Here is a 26,280-nt window from a genome sequence, read left to right as displayed (position 1 = left end):
CCTGTAAGAGATGCTGTTTGTCCAATTCAGATGTCCGTGACTCAAGATGATCCACAATCGGACCGGTTCATGCAGTGCCAGACAGCAGAGCGGAGAAAATGAGCGCATGACGTTATATACCAGTGCTGTACGGTTATCAACACCGTATAATTTGAAGCTGTTATGTTGTTGTGAGCTGTTAAACTCTGGCCTACAGGAAGCTGCGATGTTTGGCTGTGATGTGGGCCGCTTTTGGGAGGCACTTGACAGCTTCCACACAGGTGTGTTTGCTCTGGCAGCAGCGATGTCGTAATCGCACTCGTACAAACACACACTCTCACCAGGAAGGAGGAAAAGTGGCTGGCTAATGAATAGCCTTAACTGACTTGGCCCGAGGATGTTTGTCTGGGCAGTTATGCAGCAAGTGTGTGTATGTATGTTTGTGTTAGTGCAGTGAAGGCTGTCCCCAGCTGGAAGTTTCACTAGTCTTTCTTCCCGTGCAGAATTGCTGTGGCAGTTTTACCCCGCGAGTGTTACTAGTGCTGTTGTAAAGTGCGAGTCTGTGTGTGGTCAATATTTAGCATAGCTTTGTGCTGTTACAAAGGGAGTTTCTGCTAATGAGGTCAATCGCCGCAAGAAGCAGCTCTTTCTATCTCCACATTCGTCCTGTTTGCATTCTTTTATATTCCTCTTTTCCGTCCTCACTCTCATGTCTTCAGAGTGAGAGGGTTTTATTGGCTGTTTTGGCCCATCTGGGCCCCCTGACCTGACCCGCTACCACCCACCCGTTCCCTGCCATCCCACTGGAATTAACTGGAACGGTATCTGTGAACATTTTTGGGTTTAGACATTTTTCTGAAGAAAATCTGAAGAAAAAAAAAGTAAAAAAAATCCATAAGGCTAAACTGTGTAATCAACTAATAATTCTTGGTTGATACACATACTATTTTCAAATATTTTTGCATACATTTCAAAGAAAATATGATGTTAAATTGAATAAATTGTTATTCCAATCCATCTGGATATAAATTTCAGGTAAATATTGCGTTTATTTAGTTATTTAATTAGTATATTATTACTTATTTATAATTTATTTAAAGTAGATACATGCATGTATTTAATTTCAGCAATAATTACATTATTAATGAATTTATTTTCTTATTTATACATTTATATATATATTTGTTTTTATTTTAAAATTTGTATTTGTTTATAAATATATGTATTTAGTTAGTCAGTTAGTGATTTACTTATTTATTTTTATGTATTTACTTATTAATTTATATATTATTTATTTATTTATTTATTTTCTTGTTAATAAAAAATTAATTACATTTATTTCTTCATGCATTTTTTTTATTTAAAAATAAGGGTATGCATTTATTTATTTATTTTAAAATGCATTTCAGTTTCTTATTTGCTAATATTAAATTGTTTTATATATTCTAATTCAGCATTTTGTCTGTCATCGGCCTCCCTGTTCTCTAGAGATTTAATGGCATCTGCCATTAAAAAACCCATGCCAGTCAACCTCTACTTCAGTGTCCAAGTGTCTGTATGCCATGCAATGTGTGCAGAATAATCAGTAGAAGCTGGATCTGTCTGCTGTTGCCTTTCTAAATTTGTTCCAGTAAATGCAGTTCCAGCACTTTTAGGCCTCTTTTCCTCTCGTCTCCTTCTGTGAGCAGTGTAAACAGCCTTTCCCGTTAACACTGGACAAAAGGGGTGAGATATTTGTGCTGAGCTTTCCTCTTCAAACACATCTCTCCTTTTCCTCTGCTGGAAATAGAGAAACAAATAATTCCAAGACGGGCAGCACTTCCTGTGAAATGTCAGACACTTTAATTTGCTTTAGAATTTTTTTTATATTGTTTTTATTTCCTGTGTGAGTGTAAATGGGTGAGACGGTCAGCCTTGTGATCTGGAGTTGTGAGAAAGACGGAGCCTCTGTCCTGTCAACACTTTTTGTTTTTCCTTTTTTTTCCACTGTGGTTCTAAAGGGAGACTCTCATGAAGAAATTCCGGGGTCATATTTCACCTCAAAATCAAAACAAAAAAAGAAGAAATTATTATATTTTGAATAAGAAAACTTAAACGTATTTTAAAGAGGACCTATTATGCTTTTTTACATTCTCAACTTTTAGTGTGTAATGTTACTGTTTGAGCATGAAAAAAGTTTGCAAATTTACAAAGCACAAAGTCACTCCTGAAGCACTCCTGCAATTCATCGACTGGCCGCTAGAGACAGGCTCCAAAAAGGGAGTCAATTCCATATCTCCCCCATGTTAAAATGCCCAACTTTACAGCAGAAACAAATATGTTTACAGCCTGGAACAAAAATTGGTTATGGTTTATTTAGCTAAATTTGCCCTTTATGAAAACTGAAGGGGGTGAATTTTTTTTAGAACTCATCCGTTTAAACTATATTAAGCCTTAAAGTTCTGCATAATTAAGGGCGTGGCCACTTGAGTGACAGGTGGATTGCCGCTACTGTTACTACTAACAGTAGTGCTGGCTGTTAGCGGCACGTCACCTCAGCTAATTCCAGCTGCTGAACTTGGCATCTCTGCCGTGTTTGTGCTTTTTTTTCGAGATTTCATACAATTTAATACACCCATTACTTCGCCCACACCTTTGGATTCTGTCGTTGTGGAGTATTGTTCGGCAGAACAACCAGCGCTGTATTTTAGTTGGATTCCTCTGTGAACATGCACTAAATGGATGTCTGACAATTTCGTTGCTCTTTGGAGTTTTCAGATTTAAAAACGTCTATCTTTTTCTAGCGCATTTACTTGAACTTCATAGGTAATATCTATGGTTTGACCCATTTGAGAGGCAGGCAAAATCAGAATTTAAAATTGACTGAATAAAGCTCTCTACGATCTTGACGAGCAATGTCGCACTGACTGACCATAGACTGTAAAAAAAGAGTGACTGACATGTATGCACATAAATCACTGTCTCACACACACACACTCAGAGTAGTATTGTAAGTTACTGCATAATCAATTTTCAACTAGCAGAATAGTTCTGAATCAGGATACACAGTCTCACTTGTAGCTATGTCTTTTAACTATTATAATATTTCGAAGGGTAAAAACAGGAACTTTTAACTGTTGGCTTTACCTCATCAACTGTCACTTTAGCGCAAGGCCGTGTGCAGTCGCAGACTTGGTACTGCTAGTAGCATATAGCATTAGCTCCTTAGCCTGAGCTAAGTCGATCACGTCGAGCTAGGCGGGCGTGGTTTCAGCATCCAGGCACCTCAGGTCCACTCCCACCTCTTTGCCCATTTTCTGTTATCCGTGAGTGACGTGCTGCCAAGATGGTGACGGCCAGCTCCGTCCACTTCAAAAATGCTCTTCAGAAACCTATGAGTGACGTCACGGACACTACATCAATATTTTTTACAGTCTATGGTTGAAACTAGCGGTTATGGTAAGGGTCGTTGACATTTCACAAACACGCTCAAAGCGGTTGACCAATCACAACACACTGGTCCAGCTGACCAATCAGAGCACATTGTACTTTTCTGAGGAAGGGGCTTCATAGAGACAGGAAATAAACAGGGGTGTGTTTCACGTACAACAACGTAACTCGCTGCTTAACTACCACATGTCATGCAAACAAGAAACAATGCTTCTAACCACAGGTCGAGAGCTGTCGTTCCATCCACACAACTTTGCGATGCTGTTTGCGAATGTTCGTTGGAACTATGTTTTAGGGAAAAAGTGACTCGTTGAACTATATACTGACGGAACTCGCGATCATAGTTGGCTAACGATGCTTTTGGGAAACACACCCCAGATTGTTACGGACAGACTGTGTAGAGAGGTGCTGCAACAATGTCAAATATTTGTAAAATAATGTGTCTTTTTTTAACATTCAAGCATGAATACCTATTCTACTAGAGCCCAAAATCAAGATATCTTTAACCCTTTATGACCTGCCATAGAACAATTCCACCAGAGTATATCTTTGTATTTTTACATGCTGTGCTGTCATTCTTTTGAGCAATTTCATATGCCATACATCAAAATAATCCTTACTCTCCCAATTTGAAGGCTATGTTTGTAATAAATCAATAGTAACTAGATAAATATCTCAAAAGTGCAATAAACAAAAAGAAAAACAATTTTATTTTATTTTTTTCTACATATTTTATTCAATACAAAAAATGGATAAATGTCAACCTCAAACTTGTCAATGTGAAAAACGTGCATAAAACAATTTAAAACTATACAGAATTGATTTGAACTGTTTACATAAATTAGTTTTTAAGATACACTCATTTTTACACTCATTCAAAAAAAGGGGGGAAAAATGCCATGTAAAATATTCAATTACATTTGTGGTCAAACAGATAACATTTTGCTTTTGAATATTGATTGAACATTGAATTGGTTAAAATATAAAATAAATAGACCCTGTCAGAACAAAAAAAAAACGGAATCTGGAGCCGATGAGCAGACGGAGAGTTCACCGTCATCGGACGTATATAGTATTTGCAAAACCTCCACGTCCGTGTACTTTCGTTTAGACACAACGTTGCGTGCGGGGATTGTGTGTGTGTGTGTGTGTGTGTGTGTGTGTGTGTTTGTGTGTGTGAATGTGCTTGTATTTGTGAGTGTCTAAAGGAGAAAGAAATGATAAAATGAAGCAATGGTAAAAAGACAATAACGATAAGAAGGAACATATAGCAAATGGGAGTCAAACGGGAGTCAAATGCATGGTCAAATGACGCAGCTTGTGACGTCACAAAATGCGACACACTCTGGGGTCATAGTGCACAGAACGTGATACGTCAATGAGCCATCGGAAGACGTAACTATCCATCGCAGATCTACAGAACATGTGTGCAAAGACGTGCAATGCATTTTTTTTTTTTTTTTTGTAAATGGCTAGCTCAATCATTCTTTTTGCATACAAAACCAGAGATGTAACATGTTCAGATCAAGCCTCCAACATGCTCATGTTGCGTTGTTTTCACCCTCTAATGAGTCTGTACAAATTGCGTAATATGCGTATATTGGAGGCTTGATCTGAACATGTTACATCTCTGGTTTTGTATGCAAAAAGAATGATTGAGCTAGCCATTTGGTTTCAGTTTCTATAGGCTCTTAAACAGACACACGCAAACTCCCGACGGTCTTAGAGGGTTAAGTGCCTTTAAGATTTATTTGTTGTGGCATTTTGATGACAACCTATCCCCATATCATCCTGTCTGAACATCTTCGTTTTCAGCATCAACCAATTTTATTCACAACAAAAATAGTTGTATGATGTAAAAAAGAAAAAAGCGAAAGAAAGAACTGTTGTTTTAATTTTGGGGTAAAAACCTTGACATTTCTTGTGAGATTCAGGGTGTATTCACACCAGGAAAGTCCGATAGTTCACTTTCTTTGGTCCGGACCAAATAAAATATATATATATTTTTTTTGGTACGGTTCGCTTTCACACTGCTCTTTTTGCAAGTGAACCAAAATTTGTAAACAAAACCACACGTGTGCTAAGGTCGTCCATTCATTGGACAAGGATTCTCAAGTAGAGGACAGAGAATGATGCCTTCAGCATGAAGCTAGTGGTGAGAGGGTGTAGAGGCAGAGAGTCTTTGGGCCAGTGTCTTTTGTAAGGGTGTGTGGTGTGTCTGCGTTGTTTTGTTTTGTTTGTCTTATACCAATTGTATAGTAACAATTATTATTCTGTATGTACTGTACAGGAATACTTTTGCTCTTGAATTATTTTGTTTGTATATTGTTTTTGTATGGCATTTTGTGTTGAATGTGAGGGGGTTTGGAATCATATAAGCATTTGCTTCATCCACCTCCTTTTCAAACCATGCACTTGTATAATTTGTCTGTTATGTAGCCTGTTATGTTGATTTGTGAGAAAACTTGAATGCAGGTTTGAAATAAACATTTGAACTTGAACTTGAAAGTAGGCTAATCAGGAAGTGCAAAAAAGGCTCAACATGGAGATATTTCGTACTGCAATATTTGTTCTTTTACTAATTTTGTGTTATTCTGTACAAACGCAATATGAAGAAACTAATGATTAACATATGATACAATGTCATCTATACAATGTTGTAATTCGGATTTTGAGAAGACGACGATGTGCTGCAAGACGGTTCCGGCGGAGAGAACATGCTCTCATGTGCGCCTACCATGGCATGCTGACAGTGGCAAGGCGCACGACTCATTTTATCAAATGTAGTAGGCTACAACAGATCACTTTCCCATAACGCAACTCCGACTACGGAAGCCTGTTAACTCAAAGGTGCAGTGCTTTCTTGCAATTGGGTCGGTTCATGTTCACACCGTAAACGAACCGTACCAGAGTTTGTTTTGGAACCGTACCAAGACCACCTCTTCAGCTGGGTCTCGGTTCGGTTGTTTGGTCCGCACCCGAGTTCGATTGCTGTATTCACACCTGCCCAAAAGGTTCGCACCAAGGGGGGAAACGTACTAGAGTTCGATTCAATCGAACCAAACAAGGCAAGTGTGAATACACCCTCACACTAAACATATTTTTTATTTCTAAACACTTGTATTTAAACCAACAGAGAAAGATAAATAATTGCTTGGAAGAGAGAGGTTAAGGGGTTAAAGAAGATCCATAACCCAAATGCTGTACGTTTAAACCCTAGAAGAGAAAAACCCCAAAAGGAAGAAATGTATGCTTGAAAGAAAAAGTTTACTTCATACTATACTGCTAATCTGCTATATCAAAGACATGTAATTGGCATATAATACAAATGTGGATAGAGACTTTTGGATTTCCTCAGTTTGATTTATTGACCTTTTTTGGACAGTATCATAATATGTAACTTTTCAAATTGATAATGTGTGCCAAATATGTAAGGATACACAAACGCTTAGTATTAATCTAATTTGTTCATTTTACAATATCATACTGACCTTGAAGGAAACTCAGATGTTGATCTTTCATATTTCAGGAGAATCAATGTGGGTTTGACCAAGTATCAACATTGACTTAAATTTGTCTTAAATTCCTTTAGAGAAATATAACAATCAATAGTTGACATACAGTGAGTGAAACTACCGTTCAAAGGATTTTTAAATGAATTGGAAACAAGTCTTTAATGCTCGCCAAGACTCCATTTTTATTTGATCAAAACTACAGTAAAACACTAATACAATGTTTTCTATTGCGATTCTATTGAGACTTTGAATAAAAGTCTCCATTTGCTCTACTTTTAATCTCACCAGTGTCGTGTTGATTTTCTTCTGTATGCCGAAGCTTAAAAGTGGATTCGAGCTGTCTTAAACTGACAATTTTTACCATTGTTTCTCCTTCCCTCCATCCCAGTCTGTCTCTCTTTTCCTTTGGCTTCCTCCTGTTGTTCTGCTGTCTTTCCTCCCTCCCAAACATTCCTAGATTCTTTCTTTTTCCTGCCTCAAAGCCCACTGTCTACTTCAGCTGCTTTTCCTCAACGTGTGAGGTGTTTTTGTGTGTTTCGTGCAGGATGAGGTCGCCGTTAAACTTCAATGGCTAGTACTCTTTGGGTAATATTGATGCTTGCCTCATCAACACTATAAATATTCATTCATTCTGGCTTTTAAGAGACTGATTAAATTACAATTAAGAGATGCTTCTCACAGCCTTGCCAATCATTCGAGCTTTATTCCTTTGGCTTGAATTCAGTGTGGGTGTCATTGTCGATGAATCCATCCATCACTGAAGACAGACAGACGGACTGGGAGATAGACAGACGTATAGACTAGACAGATAGACTGCATACTCCGAGCTCAGACAGACAGATGGATCCCAAAGGAAAAAGTGTGTTCAAAACAGCTGCGATGTTACACATAAAAACACGTAGCTCGTGGCCAATTAAACTGGGTTTTCCCTGCCTCATAGCAACCCTTTGCAGTGTGGATAAACAGATCTACACGTCTGCTCCTCATGATTGATAAGAGCAGCGTGTGTGTGTGTGTTTATATACGTTTATGTCAGTGGGTGTGCTTTTCTCGACCCTACAGTGATACTGATACAGGGAAATCACTGATAATCCCGAGCGAAGTTGTTAATGACGCTTTATCAGTCTGACTTTGTCCCTTTCTATCTGCTGTGAAACAGGGTCGGCGTTTCATAAACACATTCGCATGTGGATGTTTTGCCGTTTTGGCCCTGAGAATTGTTGAGTTGTTTATGTGGGATGAATTGTATGGCACAAAATGCAGTTAAAAAGTATTTTTAACACAGAAAGACTAAAGTTAAGTGCATTGTGTCAATGTAAATGTGCATTTTCTAAGATTTCTATAGCAAATAAATGATGTTCTTTCTGTTCATCAAAGAATCCTGAAAAAAGTGTTTAGCATTAATAATAATAATCATAATTCATAATAATCAGAAATGTTTCTGAATAAATCAGCATATTAGAATGATTTCTGAAGGATCATTTGACACTGTAATGATGCTGAAAATTCAGCTTTGATCACAGGAATAAATTACATTTTACAATATATTCAAAAAGAAAACTGTTATTTTAAATAGTAATATTTTTTCACATTATTATATATTTTACTGTATTTTTGATCAAATAAAGGCAGTCTTGGGGAGAATAAGAGACTTTTTATTCAAAAACATAAAAATAGTGTAAAATAATTCAAATGCTCACAGCCTGTCATGAAATGCATTTTGTTTATTCAGATGTAATGAAATCATTAGATACTGCAGTTCGTGTCACATACTTCATTTTGTCTACAAACTTAGTCAGCTTACACTTGGCATCTAATATGTTTTGCCCATAAATTACCATAAAGCCATTCTTTTAAAGTGTAAATTGCAGGTTAACCACCACAACCAATTAATGTGTAGATTAAAGTGCTCAATATGTAAATATTTAAAAATTTCTGTCTTAAAATGCGTTAAAATAACATTTATTGGGGTTTCTTCAAAGGTAGCATGTTTTTTACCGTAACTGGGTGATGACGTCATAAAAGGGAGTAGCAACCCATACTCTGCTAGATTCCTACTGTTTCTGTGGCTTGACTATGAACAATTTTGAACCAGTCAAGAGTGAGAGAGGGGAGGAAATTGCTAGAAATCATGGCCCTCAAAGAGTTATCAATGCTTGGTGTGAGGAAAATGAGTGGAGGGTTGGCCAGGTGTCATGGTGAGTAGCTAGAGCTAGCTAGGTTAACCTGGTGCTAACCCGTATAACATTAGGGAACAAGCCAAAGTCTTTTCAAAATCTTGTCATGTAGAATAGCAAGGAGGGACAACGACTGAAGACATTTACTTACATGGTGTTAGTAGTCCTAATCAGAGCTGTAGAGATGCATACACTGCACAGGCACAATGGCGCTTTTGCTGACATCTGCAGACAGAACGCGATATTGCGTGTGCTAAATCGCAACTAATTAGCTATGCTCATTGTCAGAAAGAAAAAAAGAGATCGCTGTGTTCGACAGTTGTTTGTGTGGGCTGTGCCACCCAATGGAATCAGCAGTGGAGAGTATGTGCTGCCGTGAGGTGAACGCGTTTTGGAATTTAGTGGAGCAGCTCGACCCGCGCCACGACCGGTGTTCAGACGATTTGGGCTGCCTTGTCGAAAAATGCTACCCAAGCGCGAATCGATCACAGAGAAGGTCGATTCATTCTCTACTGTTTCCATAATGATGTAAATCTCACAATATTATGACATCGTTATTTCATTTAAAAACAGGTTAAGTTTATTGGGAGCATATTTTGATATTTTAAATGTACTATCAATTATCACATTTGATGTAACAAGTAAAAATGACATTATTGTATATTATATGAAATACAATTATAATAAAATTCGAAGTTATGAGTACTGTATACTGTACTGCCTGTTTTTATTTTTAAAACGGTGTGAAAAGTAAAAATTATCATCAAATAATCTGTTAATCTGACGTGCCTCACGCAGCATCCTGGTTTTGACACATGCTGCCTGAACCTGTTTGTTTTGCGAATAGTTTAACGTTACTCGCATTTCAGGCAGAATCACGGTAATCTCATAGCCAGCACACACAAGTATGTTTACAATTGAGTTATTTCATTCTTAAACACCATTTTTGCTAGCTGAGTTAGGTCTCCAATATAACTGCTAGCCTACTTGCCGTTAGACTAACGGTAACTCTAGGCTTGGAGTCCCTTTCATGACGTCACATCCAGCCTAGTGGAAGGGAGAGGGAGTGCTTAAAACCACTGTAAAATTGCACGTTTATATTTCGCAATTCTGACTTTATATAACATGCAATTGCGACTTTATATCTTGCAATAATTCTGAGAAATAAAGTCAGAATTGCGAGATATAAACTCGCAATTGTGAGATCAAAAGTCGCAATTATCTTTTAAAATGTTTTATTCTGTGGAAAAAACAAGCTTCCATATGATGGTGAGTAATTGATGACAGAATTTTCAGTCTTGGGTGAACCATCACTGAGTGTGTAGCAGCTTCAACATAAACACCCAGAGGACATGCAGACGTTCTGGGTTTAAGTTTCACAATCAGATGCTCTAAACCAGACATTCCTCTTCCTCGGATGTGACTTCACTGATGATTAAGTAAAAATTACGTCATTCAAGTGATGAAGCGAGAGTTCGCCAAAAAAAAGAACATTTTGTCATTATTTGCTCACCCTAATTTTGTTTCTAACCTGGATGACTTTTTTCTTAGTGGGCTCCAAAACACTTTTTTCTTGACTTTTACGAGGATAAGGCAGGCTCTGGCTTGTGTGGACAAATAAAGGGGACCTAATGTTGGTGCTTTTAACACTTTCGCTTTGAAAGTGTGAGAATCAATTAAAGAAGAAAAGAAGGGGTGATGATTTAGGAGCCTCATTAGGTTTTGTGGTCACGCGTATGCACATGAAAACAGTCATTTAAAGACCGCTGTGCAGACGCTCAATGTCATCTCATATCTTCCTTCATATGATATATCTTCAACAAAATATAATTGGCCCTAAGTGGCATGTAAAAGCAACACAAACTGTGATTGGTAGCTTCGGTCAGTCTCTTCCTGTCTAAAGCGATTATTGACCAGAATAAGCTGTAAACTAGACCAAATGATTGTACGGTCTTGTATTTCACCCCAAAACGTTGCTAGAGCTACACTACCATTCAAAAGTTTGGGGTCGGAAACATTTCAAGGAACATTTCTTATGACCATCAATCTTGAAAACTGTAGTGCTGCTTAATATTTTTATGTAAACCGTGATGTTTTTTTTTTTATTAGAAAGTTCAAAAGCACAGCATTTTCTTGAAATAGAAATAGCATTATAAATGTCTTTACTGTCATGTCTAATCAATTTAATGCATTAATTAAAGTAACAAAATATAAAAAAACAACCTTTGAATACTAGTGTATTTTTCTGCATTGGCGGTAGGTCATCAAACAAAACCTCTTCTCTCACACCCATCAGCTGATTCATTGACAGCAGTGAACGTCACTTACTCTATCAGTTTGTGGTTTTTGGATGTGAACTTTGAATACTTTACTCACTTAGGCTTTCCCCGCTCTACTACATCATACATGGTGTCTTCAACATCCACATTGACACATCTCGTGTCCTTCAATGTATCCCACTCCCCTCTAATCTCTTTCTAAACCCCTCAAAACGTATGTTTTCACTCAGTAACTTTTCCTCCTCACACACATTTGTAGACAGGTTCAGACAAAACCCCTGTTCCCTTTCATGTTGCTGTCTACTTCTCCAGTTTTTAATTCCTTCCCCTGCTCAAAACACCAGCTTATGTTGGTCCAGACTGGTTTTTGCACATTAGTGCCAGTATATCCGGTGGACCCAGCTGTAAATATAGTCATCCAGTCTTTTTGACCCTGGTGCTCTTGCTGGTTAAAATGGGAACACCAGCATCCAAAACACAAGGATGCTGTCTATGATATCCCACAATCCTGTGTGTGCATTTCAACAGTTGGTTGAACAGAATAAAAATGGCTTTTTCCTCAATTTATGGCTTGGAAATAAGCATTGGTTATTAAATATGTGCTTTCTCATCTCCAAGACTGTGGAGGTTTTATGCATCGAACCAGTCTTTTGACCTTATTAATTTTTTTTTGTCCCTCCTGTTTACTTTCACAAGACATGACTCGTATTCGATGTCTGTGTTTACGTCCCTCCCTAACTAGAATGATCCAATCGCTACACATGTTTAGACATAGGTCAGATGTCCAGATATTGGATATGTACAAATATTGTGGTAAGTGGTGCATTTTATTCAGCATCAAAAGAAAGAAGTTGACCCCAAACTTTTGAACCAGTAGTTTGTTTCTGGAGAATTGAACCTATGACCTTGTCGTTGCTAGCGCCACTAGTTGAACTACAAGAGCTTTCTTTCCTCCTCCAAACTTGCAGTCTTCTCAAACACTTCCCACCCACTCCTTTCTCAAATTCAAGACCAATCTCACCACCGCTCATCACCGGCCACCTTCTCAGTCCGTTTCCCCTCCCTTTACCTCAAGACTTCTCCTCTGATCTTTCCTCCATCTGACATCATACTCTGTGACATCATACTTTGAGCCTAACCATCCTGGTTCGTTTAATAGCCACTCACAGCACTGTTTTAACCACTTTACCTCGCTGAAATAGCCGCGGTTCAGTTCTCCAGGGAGCCGTCATCATCATCATCTCCCACTGAAATCGTAAGTCTCGTAACGCCGCAGGGTTGTGAATGGGTTTGAGTGCCGGGGAATCCCCTCAGCCAGACAACTGATGAGAGCTCTCGTGGTGGAACGTTTTAAATAAACATCCTTTACACTCAGTAAACTTCTAAAACCAAGTGCTTGTGACTGAAGACCACCTACCAGATGCTCCATTATTTGCTCTCAAGACTGCAATATGAGCTTCAATGCCTCTAATCATTGCATTACTGTTTCGTCTGAAGTACAATGCATGCAATCACTTTTATATTCACAAGTATGAACTCAAAGGAACTTATTTTAACAACCGCTTGATGCTCCTACATGTTTTGTTTGCCTTAGTTCAGCGTCTAAAACTAACCTTTTGCCACACCTGCCAATGGCCGGTGACTTTACTAGCCATAAATATTATTTACCAGCCATGAAACATAGATTAATCCTTAAAGTTAAAATAGTAAAATAGTTGTTAAAATAGTAACCAACTACTGTAGATCAGTATAAAACAACACAAAAAAACAGCCGTTGCAACGACGTTCAAGTGGGTGAACAGCGACCTTAATAAAGCGGCATCGTTCTTCTTCAGACCGTTGACTTGTCACCGTTGGAACAAGCCTCACATAGAAGTTGCTCGCCGTAGAAAAGCACCTCTTCAGCGGACCGAATTTCAAGCTGCTTTTGTGAACGCGCCTCTCTTCCCTGCTGTGACTTAGGCGCTGTCAAAAGCAGTCATATATTTGCGCTTTTATGTATTGTTCATCCAAAGCATCACTGAAATATTGAAATGTTTTTGTTTATTTAAATTAAAATTTAAGTTCTGTATTATTCTCTCTTATTGTCATATGAAATAATGACACTGCAAAGTGAAACTATTCCAGGTGTTTTTCATTTGCACGTTTTTATTTTATTTTATTTTATTTTTTTATCTTTCCGTTTTTATTTATAATTTTTTTTTGAAGGTTTACGCGTCTAAAAAAGTTTGCGGACCACTGGTCTTGAGCAGTGAGTGGATTTCTGTCCGCGCTTTTCGGATGTTACTTTGCGCACAGAAAACGTTGAGTAACAAATTTTTAGTTCTCTTTCGCATCTGCTTGTTCTTGATCGGCAAGGCTTAAACTTTCGTGATGATTCAGCACTGGCCCATCAACATGTCTCGAGCACCGTTCACGTTTGGTCACGTTCAATATTGCATTGTTAGAATTCATACAAATTTTACCGGCCAACTGGCAATTGACAATGTTTCATATACTCGCCAACACCAATTTTTACTCGCATTTGGCGCTTTACGAGTGTTAATATTAGGCCCTGCCTTAGCTGCATTATTAGTGGTGTTTGCTAATGCCACTTTTGGTAATATATGGGTTTGGGGTTTGTTCAATTTGTTGGCATGTAACTCAAAGTGTTGTTATTGTTCAACTAAAATTAAATCTACAACTATTAAAAATCATATTTAAAATAAAATAAAATATAGTATAAATACTAGATTAAAAACTTTAAAAAAAACTTAGTGTTAAATTACTAAATTTGATAGAAATACAGAAGTTATGTCATAGAAGTGTAAAAGTACTTAATTACTAAAACTGAAATAAAAGTTTAGCTATAAAGAATTAAACAAGCTAAATGTTTTTTAAAGCGAAATATAACCAAACTAATTTCAGAGGTGTATTGTGGGAACAGAGTCAGGGGTCATGTGTCGAAAAAAGACAAAGAATGGAAGTGCATTATCAAGGTCATAAACTTGTAACACTAACGACACTCTTTGCCTTCACACAGGCACGGTTGTTTCTTATTCAAGGGTGTGTGCCTCGGGAAGAGCACAGATTAAGCATTTACTGTGTGTTGTCTTTTGTACAGTTTTATAAAACATGTGTTTCTGTGGAGATGACGAAAAGAAGCCATATGACATGGGGTGAAGTGTGTGATACAGTAGCGTTGACATGGGCGTGCTGCGTTTGATCTCTGTGACTACAGCGTGTACTTGACACTTGGTATTCCTGCTGTAAAGATAACACTGATATTACTATTGAACTAAATTCAGAGTATTGTATTTTGTGTTTTTGAATTACCAATGATTGAATGATAGAATAATCTAATGTATCTCTTTTTCCCCCCCAGTGACATATTTGATGCCATGTTCCCGGTCACTCACATCGCTGGGGAAACGGTAATCCAGCAAGGTACAGTATAGAAACACCTGTAGTTTATCACACACTATATTAGTAAGGACATCAATGAGGACTTCTATTGTTTTTTATATCACCTAACCGGAACCCTAGCCCTAAACATAACCCTCATAAAAACCTATACAAAATCTGTGAAAAAAAAGGCTTTTTAACTAGTGATGTCAGGGTCACTAGGTTTCACATTTTGAATAGTGAGGACATTTTGAAGCTCATAGTCAAACCTGTACACACACACACACACACACACACACAATGTGTGTGGATTTAAATGTCTGGAATCACAAAATGAATTGTCAGTTAATTGATCAACACTAAGAGTTTCCACTAATAAAAACCGTGGAAAACAAGCAACTTTGCCATAATTACAGTAGAAATACTGGAGGAAATAGTTTACCTTATATTGGTTGGATTTTAAATATTGGCAGGCCTTCAAAGGAATTAAAGCTAATAAATAAATAAAGCTAAGCTAAACATTTTTTTCAATTTTTTTATCCTCTAAATGGAGGATAATTTATGGTTAAGGTTAGGTAATGATAATATCTGGTGAATCATTTTACCATGATCTAAATGGTCCTATTATGATACACTCCTATTGAAACATAACTTTCATGTACTGGTGTACCTGTGTTTTCAATTCTATATAATGTTTCATTACTTGTATGTACTTGCAGTGCATATACAGTGTATGCAGTGCAAAATACAAGAGTGCAAACCTAAGGAAATCATTATCAAAAGTAGGGCTGCACGATGTGTCGTTTTAGCATCGATATCGCGATGTGCGCATCCACGATAGTCACATCGCAGGATGTTGCGATGTAAGTCGTACAGTATACAGTTGATCCGTGATTCATGATCAGTACGGGCCAGCAGCTCCCCGGCCCGTAACGCTTGCGATTCGCGGATTAATTGCAAAGTTTAACCATCATATAGTGAAAGTTTATCATTTGCATGTGTTTTTAAGTCCTGTCAGTTTGAACATCAAGCGTAAGAAGACTGGAACTTGCGCGTTGTTTTCTGTGAGCCGGGCAGATCAGTGGTCTTTCTCTTATTACTGAGCTTGAACGAACACGAGAATTCAAAATAAAGTCAGAATGCCCTTCCTCCATTGAACATTTTTTGGCGGCCGCCAAAGCGTATTTTTGTCCCGCCAAAGCCTTATTTGACCGGTGAGTGATGATAGATGCTGACTGCTGCGCAAAACTGAGAGAACGAGCAGAGAGAGAGAGCCCCGGTCGCGCGCGCACACTCTCACCGTTTTCAAACTGTCTTGCTCTCTCTCCCTCGCGCATATTAATGAATTGAGTTGACTGAATATCTTTGAGAATACACAATGGTAAAAAGTCGGAAGACCGAAGTTTCAGGTGAAGCATTCGGATATATTTTTTTCCTGAACTACCGCTGGTTGTGAATTGTGCTAAAAAAATATTCTCTGAAAAGCGTTCCACACATTCAGATAAAACACACTTTCAATAAACAAAACAAAAAAAATCTATCCAGTGATGAAATGTTTTCTGTGTTGAGACCAATCTTGTGCGATGTCCTAACTGCCGGGATAATCACACAACGTGTGCCGTGGTCCGTTAATGACACCTCCAATTCGCGAACTAATGATTCATTTGAACCGATTCACTTTAATGAATGGTTAAAACAACTGATCTGTCCAACACTGAACTCAAGAGACATAACAAATCGGAAACACTTTACAATAAGGTTCCATTTATTAAACTCTAGTTAACTACATTAGTTAATAGAATCTATGCAGATTTACTCCATTACAAAATAACCCCAGTCATTCAGATGATTCATTCTTTCCAAAGAGAGCTATTCAAGTCATTGGGTGAAATTGTTTTCATATCGCAATATATATCGCAGAAAAATAAAATATCGCAATGTAATTTTTTCCCAATATCGTGCAGCCCTAATCAAAAGTGAAAGGCATTGCAGATTGTTTTAGTTAGAAGTAACGATGGGTGATGAGTTTTTTTTTTCTATTGTCAAACAATGAGCTCTTTTTGGTTTCATGTGGAGTTCATAAAGCAATTGAGATTGCACTCTCTGTGCAATGCAATTCTTGAAACAAGAGTTTCAAAGCCTTTATCTAACATGGACAAATTGCCCATAAAAGTAGATCTAGGAACGTACAAAGTTTGTGTGTGTGTAGAAGTGTGCATGTGTGTGTTTTTGTACTTGTCAAATATTTGACTGCACTCTGTGACTCAAGGATCTGTTGGCCAAAAAACAGAAACTTCAGAGCAGAGGTGATAAAAGACAGGAAGACAGGAACAATACTAAGAAAAATGAGCTGAATGGGTTGAAAGGGAGAGAGACTGCAAGTAAGAGAGGGAGAGGGCACTAGAAATCGGTGAGTGTGTTAAGATAAATTGCTTGTGTGATTTACGAGCGCTTAGTGTGTTCGGTGTTAATTAGCCCCGTGAACCTGCGTGAACTCGGCAGCGCACGGATCACGGACTCTTTTAACTCTTCGGCTCACACAAACACACACACACACACACTCGCTACCAGGATCCCAAACACCAACTTCCACACACACTTAAACCTCAAAGACCTTCTGAACCTACAGAAATGCTTTATGTATGGCCTTTAACTTGGAAATCTTGATCAGAGCCTGTGGCTTCTGGCACGCCCAACCGTCCATTAAACTCTCAAATGGGGTGTAGAAGATGAAGCCTGGGAATCATTTAGATGACACTGTCCTGGGAGGTGGTGACATTTTTAAAGTGGTGTGCCATCTTTTATCTTTGATATGCACGGATATGTTCTTGGGAAATTGGGAGTTGGAAAGGGATGGAATCTGGGGAAGAGACAAAATTATTTATCTTTTCCTCCTTTCCATCCTGAATTTAAAGGTCCCATGAAATTTAAATGGGAGTTTTGTGGGTTTTAGTCCATTTTTGTTATCTGTGGGGACTCTTAAAAGGTTGCAGAATTAACTTTTAGCTCATATATAAATGGATTTAAAATAGTTAGCATAAGATACTTCTTTCAAAAACATTGAAAAATCTTACCGACCTCAAACTTTTGACGTTCAGTTTTTTATGTAGATTTTCACTACTGAGCAAAAAAAAAAAAAAACACAGGAGGGAAAAAGGGTTATGTATCTGTAGTCTTCTCCCTGAAGTTGGTTGATTGGAATATACTCAGGATTTTCTCATTTCTTTCTCAGGTGATGAAGGAGACAACTTCTATGTGATTGATCAAGGAGAAGTTGATGTGAGTTCAGTATTTCATACCTGTTTATACAAAAGAAGTTATATGCAGCTTATCAGGATAAACACATGAAATTGACTTCACTGAGTTTCCCCTATTATACTTTTTCTGATTTTACCTTTCATGCAGTGTCTGTTTGTGAATGTGAAAGTTCTGCAAAGTTTTAAAGATCAAAGTGCAGGATAAATGGAGTTTTTGTTACCCAAAAGAAAGAACAGATTCTGAACTCCCTGAAACGAGTTGTCAGTAATTCCAGTCTCACTTCATGCTCGAGCCTATGTAGGGTTGCAACAAATCTGCAAAATGCCCACCTATAGTCTATATTGGCTGCCTTGCGAACAATGCCTTCTTTGACCCTCAAACACTGTAGTTGTAGCTGAGACGTAGAAGAGTTTGGTTCTTGTTGTTGACATGTCGAAAAGACACAGTTTTCTGTGCTGCAAAAGTAAATGCATTTTGATGGACTTCCAAAGGATGAGAACCTGGGCTCGAATGGATACGATAAAACCATCATTGTGTATCAAGTGCTGAGGAAGACCCAGAGCTGAAATTCATACATGCTAATGGCCGTTTTGTTTTCCGACACGTGCTGTAAGCAGTAGACCAATCACAACAGACTGGGCCATCTGACCAATCAGAGCAGATAGACTCTTGGAAAGGATTGGTTTAGAGAGACTCAATCATTTATCGAACCGTTTCAGACACTGTGAGAAAAGAGGTTATTCTGGAATGTATATTATGTGAAAATTAAAGTGTTTTTTGTCGTTGGATCCATGTAGACATATTATAGGAGACCTCCAACAGAAAATTAGGCACCTTTAAAATATTATAATAGCGACACTTTAAGGCCCACGACAGCAGTGAGCAGATACTCTGGGATTGATTAATCTACATCTGCAATATTTTTATCAGTATAACAAATGCAATACGCCGGTGTGAATCTTATGAAATATTATCCATCACCACAAAATAAGAAATAAATTGTTGCGGGTTGCCCCTCTAGCCCCCAGCATCCCAATGCTCTCCAAAGTGGCTGTCCCGGGAACCCCCTGAAAAACACCTCAACCGGTAGATTCCAGGCTCTCCAACCCCTCTGCTGGCTCTCAGAGATGAGGGACTGATACTTCCCTAACTTGCGTTCATGTGCCTTCTCGATCCTTTCCTCCCAGGGTACCATCTACTCTATTAGTGCCACCTGCCTTGTAGCTTGAGACCAGAACATGATATCTGGTCGAAGGCTGGTGACGGCAATCTCCTCTGGAAACCTGAGTTGCCTTCCGAGATATACTCTCATCTCCCAGTCCTCTGCCGTACCAAGGATCTCTAAACATCTGCCCTCCTTGCCTGCCTTCTCCCCAGGCCTGAGGAAGCCAATGAAGCAGGGGCCTTTGTCTTGGGCCTTAGTTCTTCTCCGCTTCCTCTCCTTCTCCAGTCCATCGGCCAGTTGCGCCAGCACCTGATCATGGCGCCACCTGAACCTCCCTTCAGTCAGGCCTGCCCGACAGGATGACAAAATGTGCTCCAGGTTTGCTGGTCTCTTGCACTGCACACAGGAGGGATCCTCTGTCAGTCTCCATCTTTGGAGGTTTGTTGGTGTTGGCAGTACATCGTATACGGAGCTAAGGAGGAACTTTATCTGATGCCCCCTCCATGTTCCAGATGCCCTTACAACTTTCTGGTCTCTTACTCTCAAATCTCCTTCTGCACCATCCCTTTTCGGTCCTTTGCCCCCTGCCTCCTTCCGGCTTGCTCGAGTGATGACTTCCAGGCCCAGCCTCCCCTGAGTCACCCTGCCAATGATGTCTGCATGTTGTAAGCGCTCCTCTGCTTCCCTCAGCTCCGCTGGCCTCCCACTTCCGTCCCGTCTTCACTACAATGTTCGCCTGTCGCACAGCCTGATCATCACTATCACGCAACATCATGGCTAACCGAACTTTGGCTGTCTTAAATTCTTCCACGACAGATGTAATTGGCAATTGCAGTTTGCTCCCAGAGCTGTATAGCCCAATAGAACAAAAGCTTTTGGGGACAGACAGCCACCTCCTGAGGAAGTTGTTGATTCTCCTTTCCAAAGCCTCCACTGTTGTCAGGGGGACCTCATACACAAGCAGTGGCCACAGGAGCCTTGGAAGGATGCCATGTTGGTAGCCCCATACCTTGTATTGGCCGGGCAGGCCACTCCTCTCCAGGGCTTTCAGCCATTCTTCTGCTTGGTTAAGCATCTCCATCACGCTTGCTTTGTCAGTCAGGTCGGCTCTGTACCACCTCCCTAAGCTCTTTACTGGCTTCTCCGTCACTGTTGGGGTGGTATCTTCACTGATCTTAAAGCGGAAGCGGTCCTGGACACGGCTCCGCTTCAGGACCAAGCTTCTCGATTTTGAGGGTTTGAACTCCATCCTAGCTGCTGTGGTGAGCTCTACCAAATCTTCTAGGATCCATCTGCCCTCCGGGACTGACCTCGCTGTGATTGTAAAGTCGTCCATAAAGGCCCTGACTGGGACCTGTTGGACTCCACTCGACAGCACAGCTCCCCGCATGGGTTTCTCCACTGACTTGACGAGGAGGTTCATCGCCACTGCGAACAGAATCACAGAGATGGTACATCCGGTCACGATTCCGACCTCCAATCTCTGCCAGTTGGTAGTGAAGTCACCAAGGGTGAAGCGCATCTTGAAGTGCCCGAAGTAGTTCCAGAGGAGCAGCTGTACCTTCTGGGGGACGTGATAGGCTTTAAGTGTGTGGTCAACCAACTTGTGCGGCACTGTGCCATAAGCATTTGTTAGATCAAGCCACAGGACTGCTAGATCTCTCTGGTTCCTCTTAGCGTCCTCAATGATCTTGGAGATGACGCTGTTGTGCTCGATACAACCGTGGACTCTTGGTACTCCGCCTTTCTTTACCGAGGTGTCAATGTACTTGTTATTAATCAAGAACTGAGTCAGCCTCCTCGCCAAGATTACGAAGAACACCTTCCCCTCCACATTCAATAACGAGATTGTGCGGAAGTCTTTCAAGCTGGAAGAGTCCTCCTGCTTAGGGATGAAGCAGCCCTCTGCAATAAGAAAACTGTCTGGCAGTTGGTTCTTCCTCCACACTACCTTAAGTAGCCTCCAAAGACGTCTCCTCGGCTTCTTGCAGTTCTTATAAACTCTGTATGGAATTCCATTCGGCCCCGGTGCAGATCTTCCCCTGGCCTTTCGGATTAAGTCGTTGTCTTCCTGCCATCTGGGCTCTCCGTCATTAAAGGAGATGGTCGGCTCCTATGGGCTGCATAGCTTCCCTTCCAGGTTGAGTTCTGTGAACTCTTGTGAGCTTCTTCTTGTGAACTTGACCCTCTCCTTTTCCCGCCTCCTTCTATCCCTTCGCTGGCACTCTGCTCGGTGCAAGGTCTTTATGTGCTCCCTCACGTTATCTTGCATCTTTTAAGGGCAGGTTTTTCGTCTTCAGGGGCCTGATGAAAAGCCTTCTTCAGTCTTCTCAAGTCACCTCTGAGTTTTGCAATTTCCCTTGAGGCCCTGTTCTCTCCAGCATGCTGCGAGCCTTTGGTCTGTCTTTGCTCCATCCCAAAGCGCTTTGCTCCCATGTTCCAGATGATAGTGGACATTGCCTTCATCTTTCTGCCAATGTCACCAGCAAGGACAGACTCCAGGACTTGGTCTATATCCCTGTCAAAAGACTCCCAGTCTTTCCTGGCTGCTGCTGTTGGCACTTGCTTTTTCCTCTTTTCCTCTCCCTCAATGGCCTGAACTTGCTGAACTGTTTCCAGGCTGGGTTGCTTCTCTTGATGTTGCTGGTCGTCTGATACATTGTTGGTACTTGAAGGAATGCTGATGCCTTCGTTGTGTGCCTGGAGATTCTGGATGCTATGGTCGGACACCTGACCCTGCCTCTCCTCCATCTCATCAGGTTGCCCTGTGCTTTGCACACTACTTTGTCGTAAACAGCCCATCCTACTCTGATGTATCTTAAAAGCCCTTCCGCCTTTACAGACCTTTCCACACTTGCAGACTTAAGTTATTCCGTTATTCTGAACCTTTGTCCTTTGATCGTCATCTGTGGTCATAACAGTTGTCTGTCCTGTAGGTCGCTCATCCTCCCCCGCTCTCGCACGACCTTGGGGGTGTCTTACAATAAAAGTAAAGAGATTTTTCAAGATTTAAAATTGTTTTTTTCGGCTATTGACTTTGCGTTGAAATGTAACCTGGGATTGTAACCCGTTTCTGAAACATCTTATCGTTTAGACCTACATATAATAGTAGGTAAAAAAATAATAATTATCTTACCCACTGGCCTGTTTTAACACTACAGAAAACTGGAACACTGACTGCCATTGTTTTGCCTTCCCCAAAGATGGCATGGATAAAATTCAAGAGAAGTGATGTGTCATTATCTCCACAGAGAATCCATTTCCCTGTTTTGTTTTAAAGAAGCTTTAAAGTAGATTTTCTTTGATGCATATGATTTATTTAGAATATGCTTTTATCACCCTGGGAATCTGTAGTATTTTCCTTGACTCATTCTTGGTTTATCAGTAAATATGATTGTTTATTTAAAAGGGGCTTTTTCCACACTTTATAGCATTTTATTTTTTCCCTAGAGTCCATTAAGGTCAGTTAAGGCTTCTTGAAGTCATAGATTAGTTTTTATGAGTATTTTCCACGCTCTCTATGACTCTTAGAATGACTGTTTTTTCTACTATATGTAAATTATCTCTTTACATGTGAACAGACTAACAACCGCCATGCCGAGTTGCTGAATAGTGAATAGTAAACGTGAATAAATATGAATAGAAACTATCATTTTTTGCAAAAGAAGTCTTTTATGCTCACCAATTAATCAAAAATATAGTAATATTGTGACATATTATTACAATGTAAAATAACTGATTTCTATATGAATATATTTAAAAATGTAATTTATTCCTGTGATCAAAGCAGAATTTTCAGCATTATTACTCCAGTCTTCAGTCTCACATGATCCTTCAGAAATAATTTTGATATGCTAATTTGGTGATGCATTGTTCTTCAGGATTCTTTGATAAATAGAAATTTTGAAAAGAACATCATTTAACTGAAATAGATTTCCCCCCACACTTTTGATCAATTGAATGCAACCTTGCTGGATAAAAGTATTAATTTCTTTGAGGAAAAAAAAATCTTACTGACCCTGATAAAAGTGGGAAGTCTTATGGTTGTGACAGTTTCTAATTGGCCCATTTTGAATGGTCAAGCTGTTTTGTTTTAAAATAGTAAGAAAACCCCTGTTTTTCCTTCATGTTATTATCAGTCCCGTTTGTCTTGAGACTCTTCCCCTTGTGTATGTGCTTAGTGATTGGCTGTGTGAAATATCAGAGCAAATATTTCTCCTCTGCTCTGGATGAGCTCCAAGGGCACGTTGAGTCAGCACTGGGTCGCTGCCACATCAGATTGTGTCGTATCGAGCTTTTGGGTCAAAGCCAGAGCGCTGAGAGCCTGAGCACAGCGCCACGCTCGCTCAATCCACCGTATGCCACACTAGTGGTGTCAAACACACGCAAAATACGTGTTTACGGACATTAACCAGTCTTCTCATACGTGTAAGCAAGCACGTTCAGCTCCATAAACCTCCCAGACATATACGCAAACGTTCTGGAATGTCAAGATGCGTCTTGAATGAGTGATGTTTCTCATTAGCAGAAAGGATAAATCTCCTGTGACTTTGGAGCGCTTAGTACTGCATGCTAATCGAGAGTGTTCGAATTTGGAATTCATTAACGCTTGCTTACACTCTCATGAAGAAAAGAAAATCACTTTCAGTCACTTAAAGTCATATTTTTAGGACTGCCCACTAATAATCAACCAAACTTTAGTCGATCAGAAGAGGCTTGGTCAACCAAATTTGTAGAAAAACAAACTCCACAGGAATCAGCAGTCCGTGACGGACAGGTGGTTAACATGGCTGTTGCATGTGGTAATTATGTCGTGCAAGAAATCCAAATGAATTATTGACCTCAAACTTAAATTATCATTTGAAACATGCGAGTCAGCGTCGTCAACTTCATCTTTGTAGCCGATACTAACTGAGAAAACACTAGTATTGTAACAAATTATTAAAATGTTCAGACAGTCTCATTTCTGTTATTCCAACACTATCATAATCATATCTTTTGCCTGTATGCTGCGCAAGCTTTATGTATTCGCTTGAGTACTTAATTTACATTTTAAAGCCCCCCTCCCAGTCTGTATTTGAATGATTAAATTAATATAATAAACTTGCGACTAGTCAACTAATGGCTTAAATTAACAACTACTAGAAAAATCTTTGGTTGGGGGCAGCCGTAAATATTTGTCATTATTTTTGTCTGTTGTTCCAATAAAATAACTGAATTGGAGACTTATTGCAAAGAAGTTCTCACCTTAAGTGACATGTTGGCCATCTCTGAGGAGGCTTTGACCCAAACCTGCTCGAGTGGCCGGTCTGGAGAGCACAGATAGCTGTGGAATGTGTCTTAGATGGCTGGCAGAACGCCTGGCCCGAGCAGGACCAGCGTTTATTTCTGCCCCGTGTGTTAATGTTTTTTTTTTTATTATCTCCCCTCATAAAATCAACAAGTGGATTGTGTGTCTACAGGTGAAACCCAATCAGTCTCTGTGGAAAATGAGAAAGAGGTTCTTTGTGCTTGTCTATGCGTGTGGCTGTTGAAAACCACACGCTGACACACAGATTCAGTGAGATATTCTCTTCGGTAGCATCTTACCATTATGCCAAAATGAAAGACAAAACAAGGGAAAGAGTCTCAAGGTGTTATCTAATTCCTCTTAAGACACTCTAGAGGATCCAAGGTTGGGAAGATAGAAGGTGCGAGCTGTGTGTTATCAGATCACCTGCTTCACTGTGAATGCCCTTGAACTAGCATTAGTATGAAACGAGAGTTCAGTCAGTCATTTCAGATAACATGAAATTGAAGTAGTCCCTTTTTACTTTCTGTTTAAAAATTCGAACATATTCTATGTTTTTTCTAACATATAATCTAACATATTTTGTTATGGGAGCAGGATTGAAAAACCATCCCATGCAGACCTCTACATTACATTACATTAATTATTACATTACATTACATTACATTATAATGGAAATTAGTTTTTGTTTTACATTTTGCCGTAATGAAAATTTTGGGGAACTGTCATGACAATCATAATAAGTCCTAAAAATGGCCCTGAATGTTCTCATTTATTATGGAAGTTAATGCTTTTGTGTTCAATTAACCATACAAATTATTCATATTCATGTGTATTATAAGCAGAAATATATAATGATCTTTCTCGTTCTGTTCGCAGGTGTATGTAAACGGTGAATGGGTGACCAGTATCGGAGAGGGTGGTAGTTTTGGAGAATTGGCTCTGATATATGGAACTCCTCGGGCTGCTACTGTGAAAGCCAAGACTGACCTGAAACTGTGGGGCATAGACCGAGACAGCTACCGACGCATCCTTATGGTAGAAACACACTCACACACTTACACAGTGACATAAGGGTCAGGAGTGTCCGAATTGTCATTTTAGGCTGAATTATCCCTTTAAATGACAAGTCCTTTCTCTTGGATGCCATGACTTTCCAGATTTAACTTCTTGACCATTGTGCTGTTGGCGTTCTCAAAACTAAACCAAACTTTCCACCCTTTGGTATTCTTTAACTAAATACTTACTCTCTCGCTCAACAGCGTAATCTGCATCAAGTGCTCCATCTGTAGCAGTGTTTGTGTTTGCAGAGTGTGTATTTGTGTGTGTGTGTGTGTGTGTGTTTGTGTTGTGGGAATGAATAAATGAATATTTCTAATGCCCCGCAAGCCTCCGTGGAAACTGTTCTCCACACAGAGCCTGACAAGGGACCAATTTAGATTTTTCTGTCAGGCCATCGTTTCGTTTTTTCTCTTTAGTGTCTTCCTCGCTTTCTTATGCAAACACGCACTTACTCTTAACAACACACACACACCGAGTTCTGTGAGGAGAGAGACAGACTGTCAGATTTCAGCTATGATGAGCTGCTCTTAATTAAACCAGTAAAAGATTTGTGTGTGTGTGTGTGTGTGTGTGTGTGTGTGTGTGTGTGTGTGTGGGTGCAGTCAATTAGATAAGTCAGTGATTCATAAAACTGTTTAAAAAATATGTCCTGTTTCACGGTGTGTTTGATAATGTGTGTTAGAGAACTTGTGAAATGACCTACACTCATGTTGGTTTTAGAAAATGTCAATTTTATTAAAAC

At 39.5% G+C, this 26,280-nt stretch overlaps 1 protein-coding gene across 2 annotated transcripts in view; it reads left to right on the top strand.

Annotated features, from left to right (window-relative positions):
* Positions 1-26,280, top strand: part of prkar1b (protein kinase, cAMP-dependent, regulatory, type I, beta) — a 64,971-nt gene that overhangs the window by 20,688 nt on the left and 18,003 nt on the right. For both annotated transcript variants that reach the window (XM_077213609.1, XM_077213610.1), the window contains exons 5-7: positions 14,744-14,805; positions 17,996-18,042; positions 25,356-25,514. In XM_077213609.1, the coding sequence (XP_077069724.1) occupies positions 14,744-14,805; positions 17,996-18,042; positions 25,356-25,514 (268 nt within the window). The remainder of the gene's footprint in view (positions 1-14,743; positions 14,806-17,995; positions 18,043-25,355; positions 25,515-26,280) is intronic.

Source organism: Siphateles boraxobius, unplaced genomic scaffold (assembly GCF_051911475.1).
Source record: "Siphateles boraxobius isolate OS27281-9 unplaced genomic scaffold, OSU_SipBor_1 66, whole genome shotgun sequence".
Classification (NCBI taxonomy): Eukaryota; Metazoa; Chordata; class Actinopteri; order Cypriniformes; family Leuciscidae; genus Siphateles; species Siphateles boraxobius.
The sequence above is the reverse complement of the archived record's forward strand: the minus strand, read 5'-3'. Positions and strand labels throughout refer to the sequence as shown.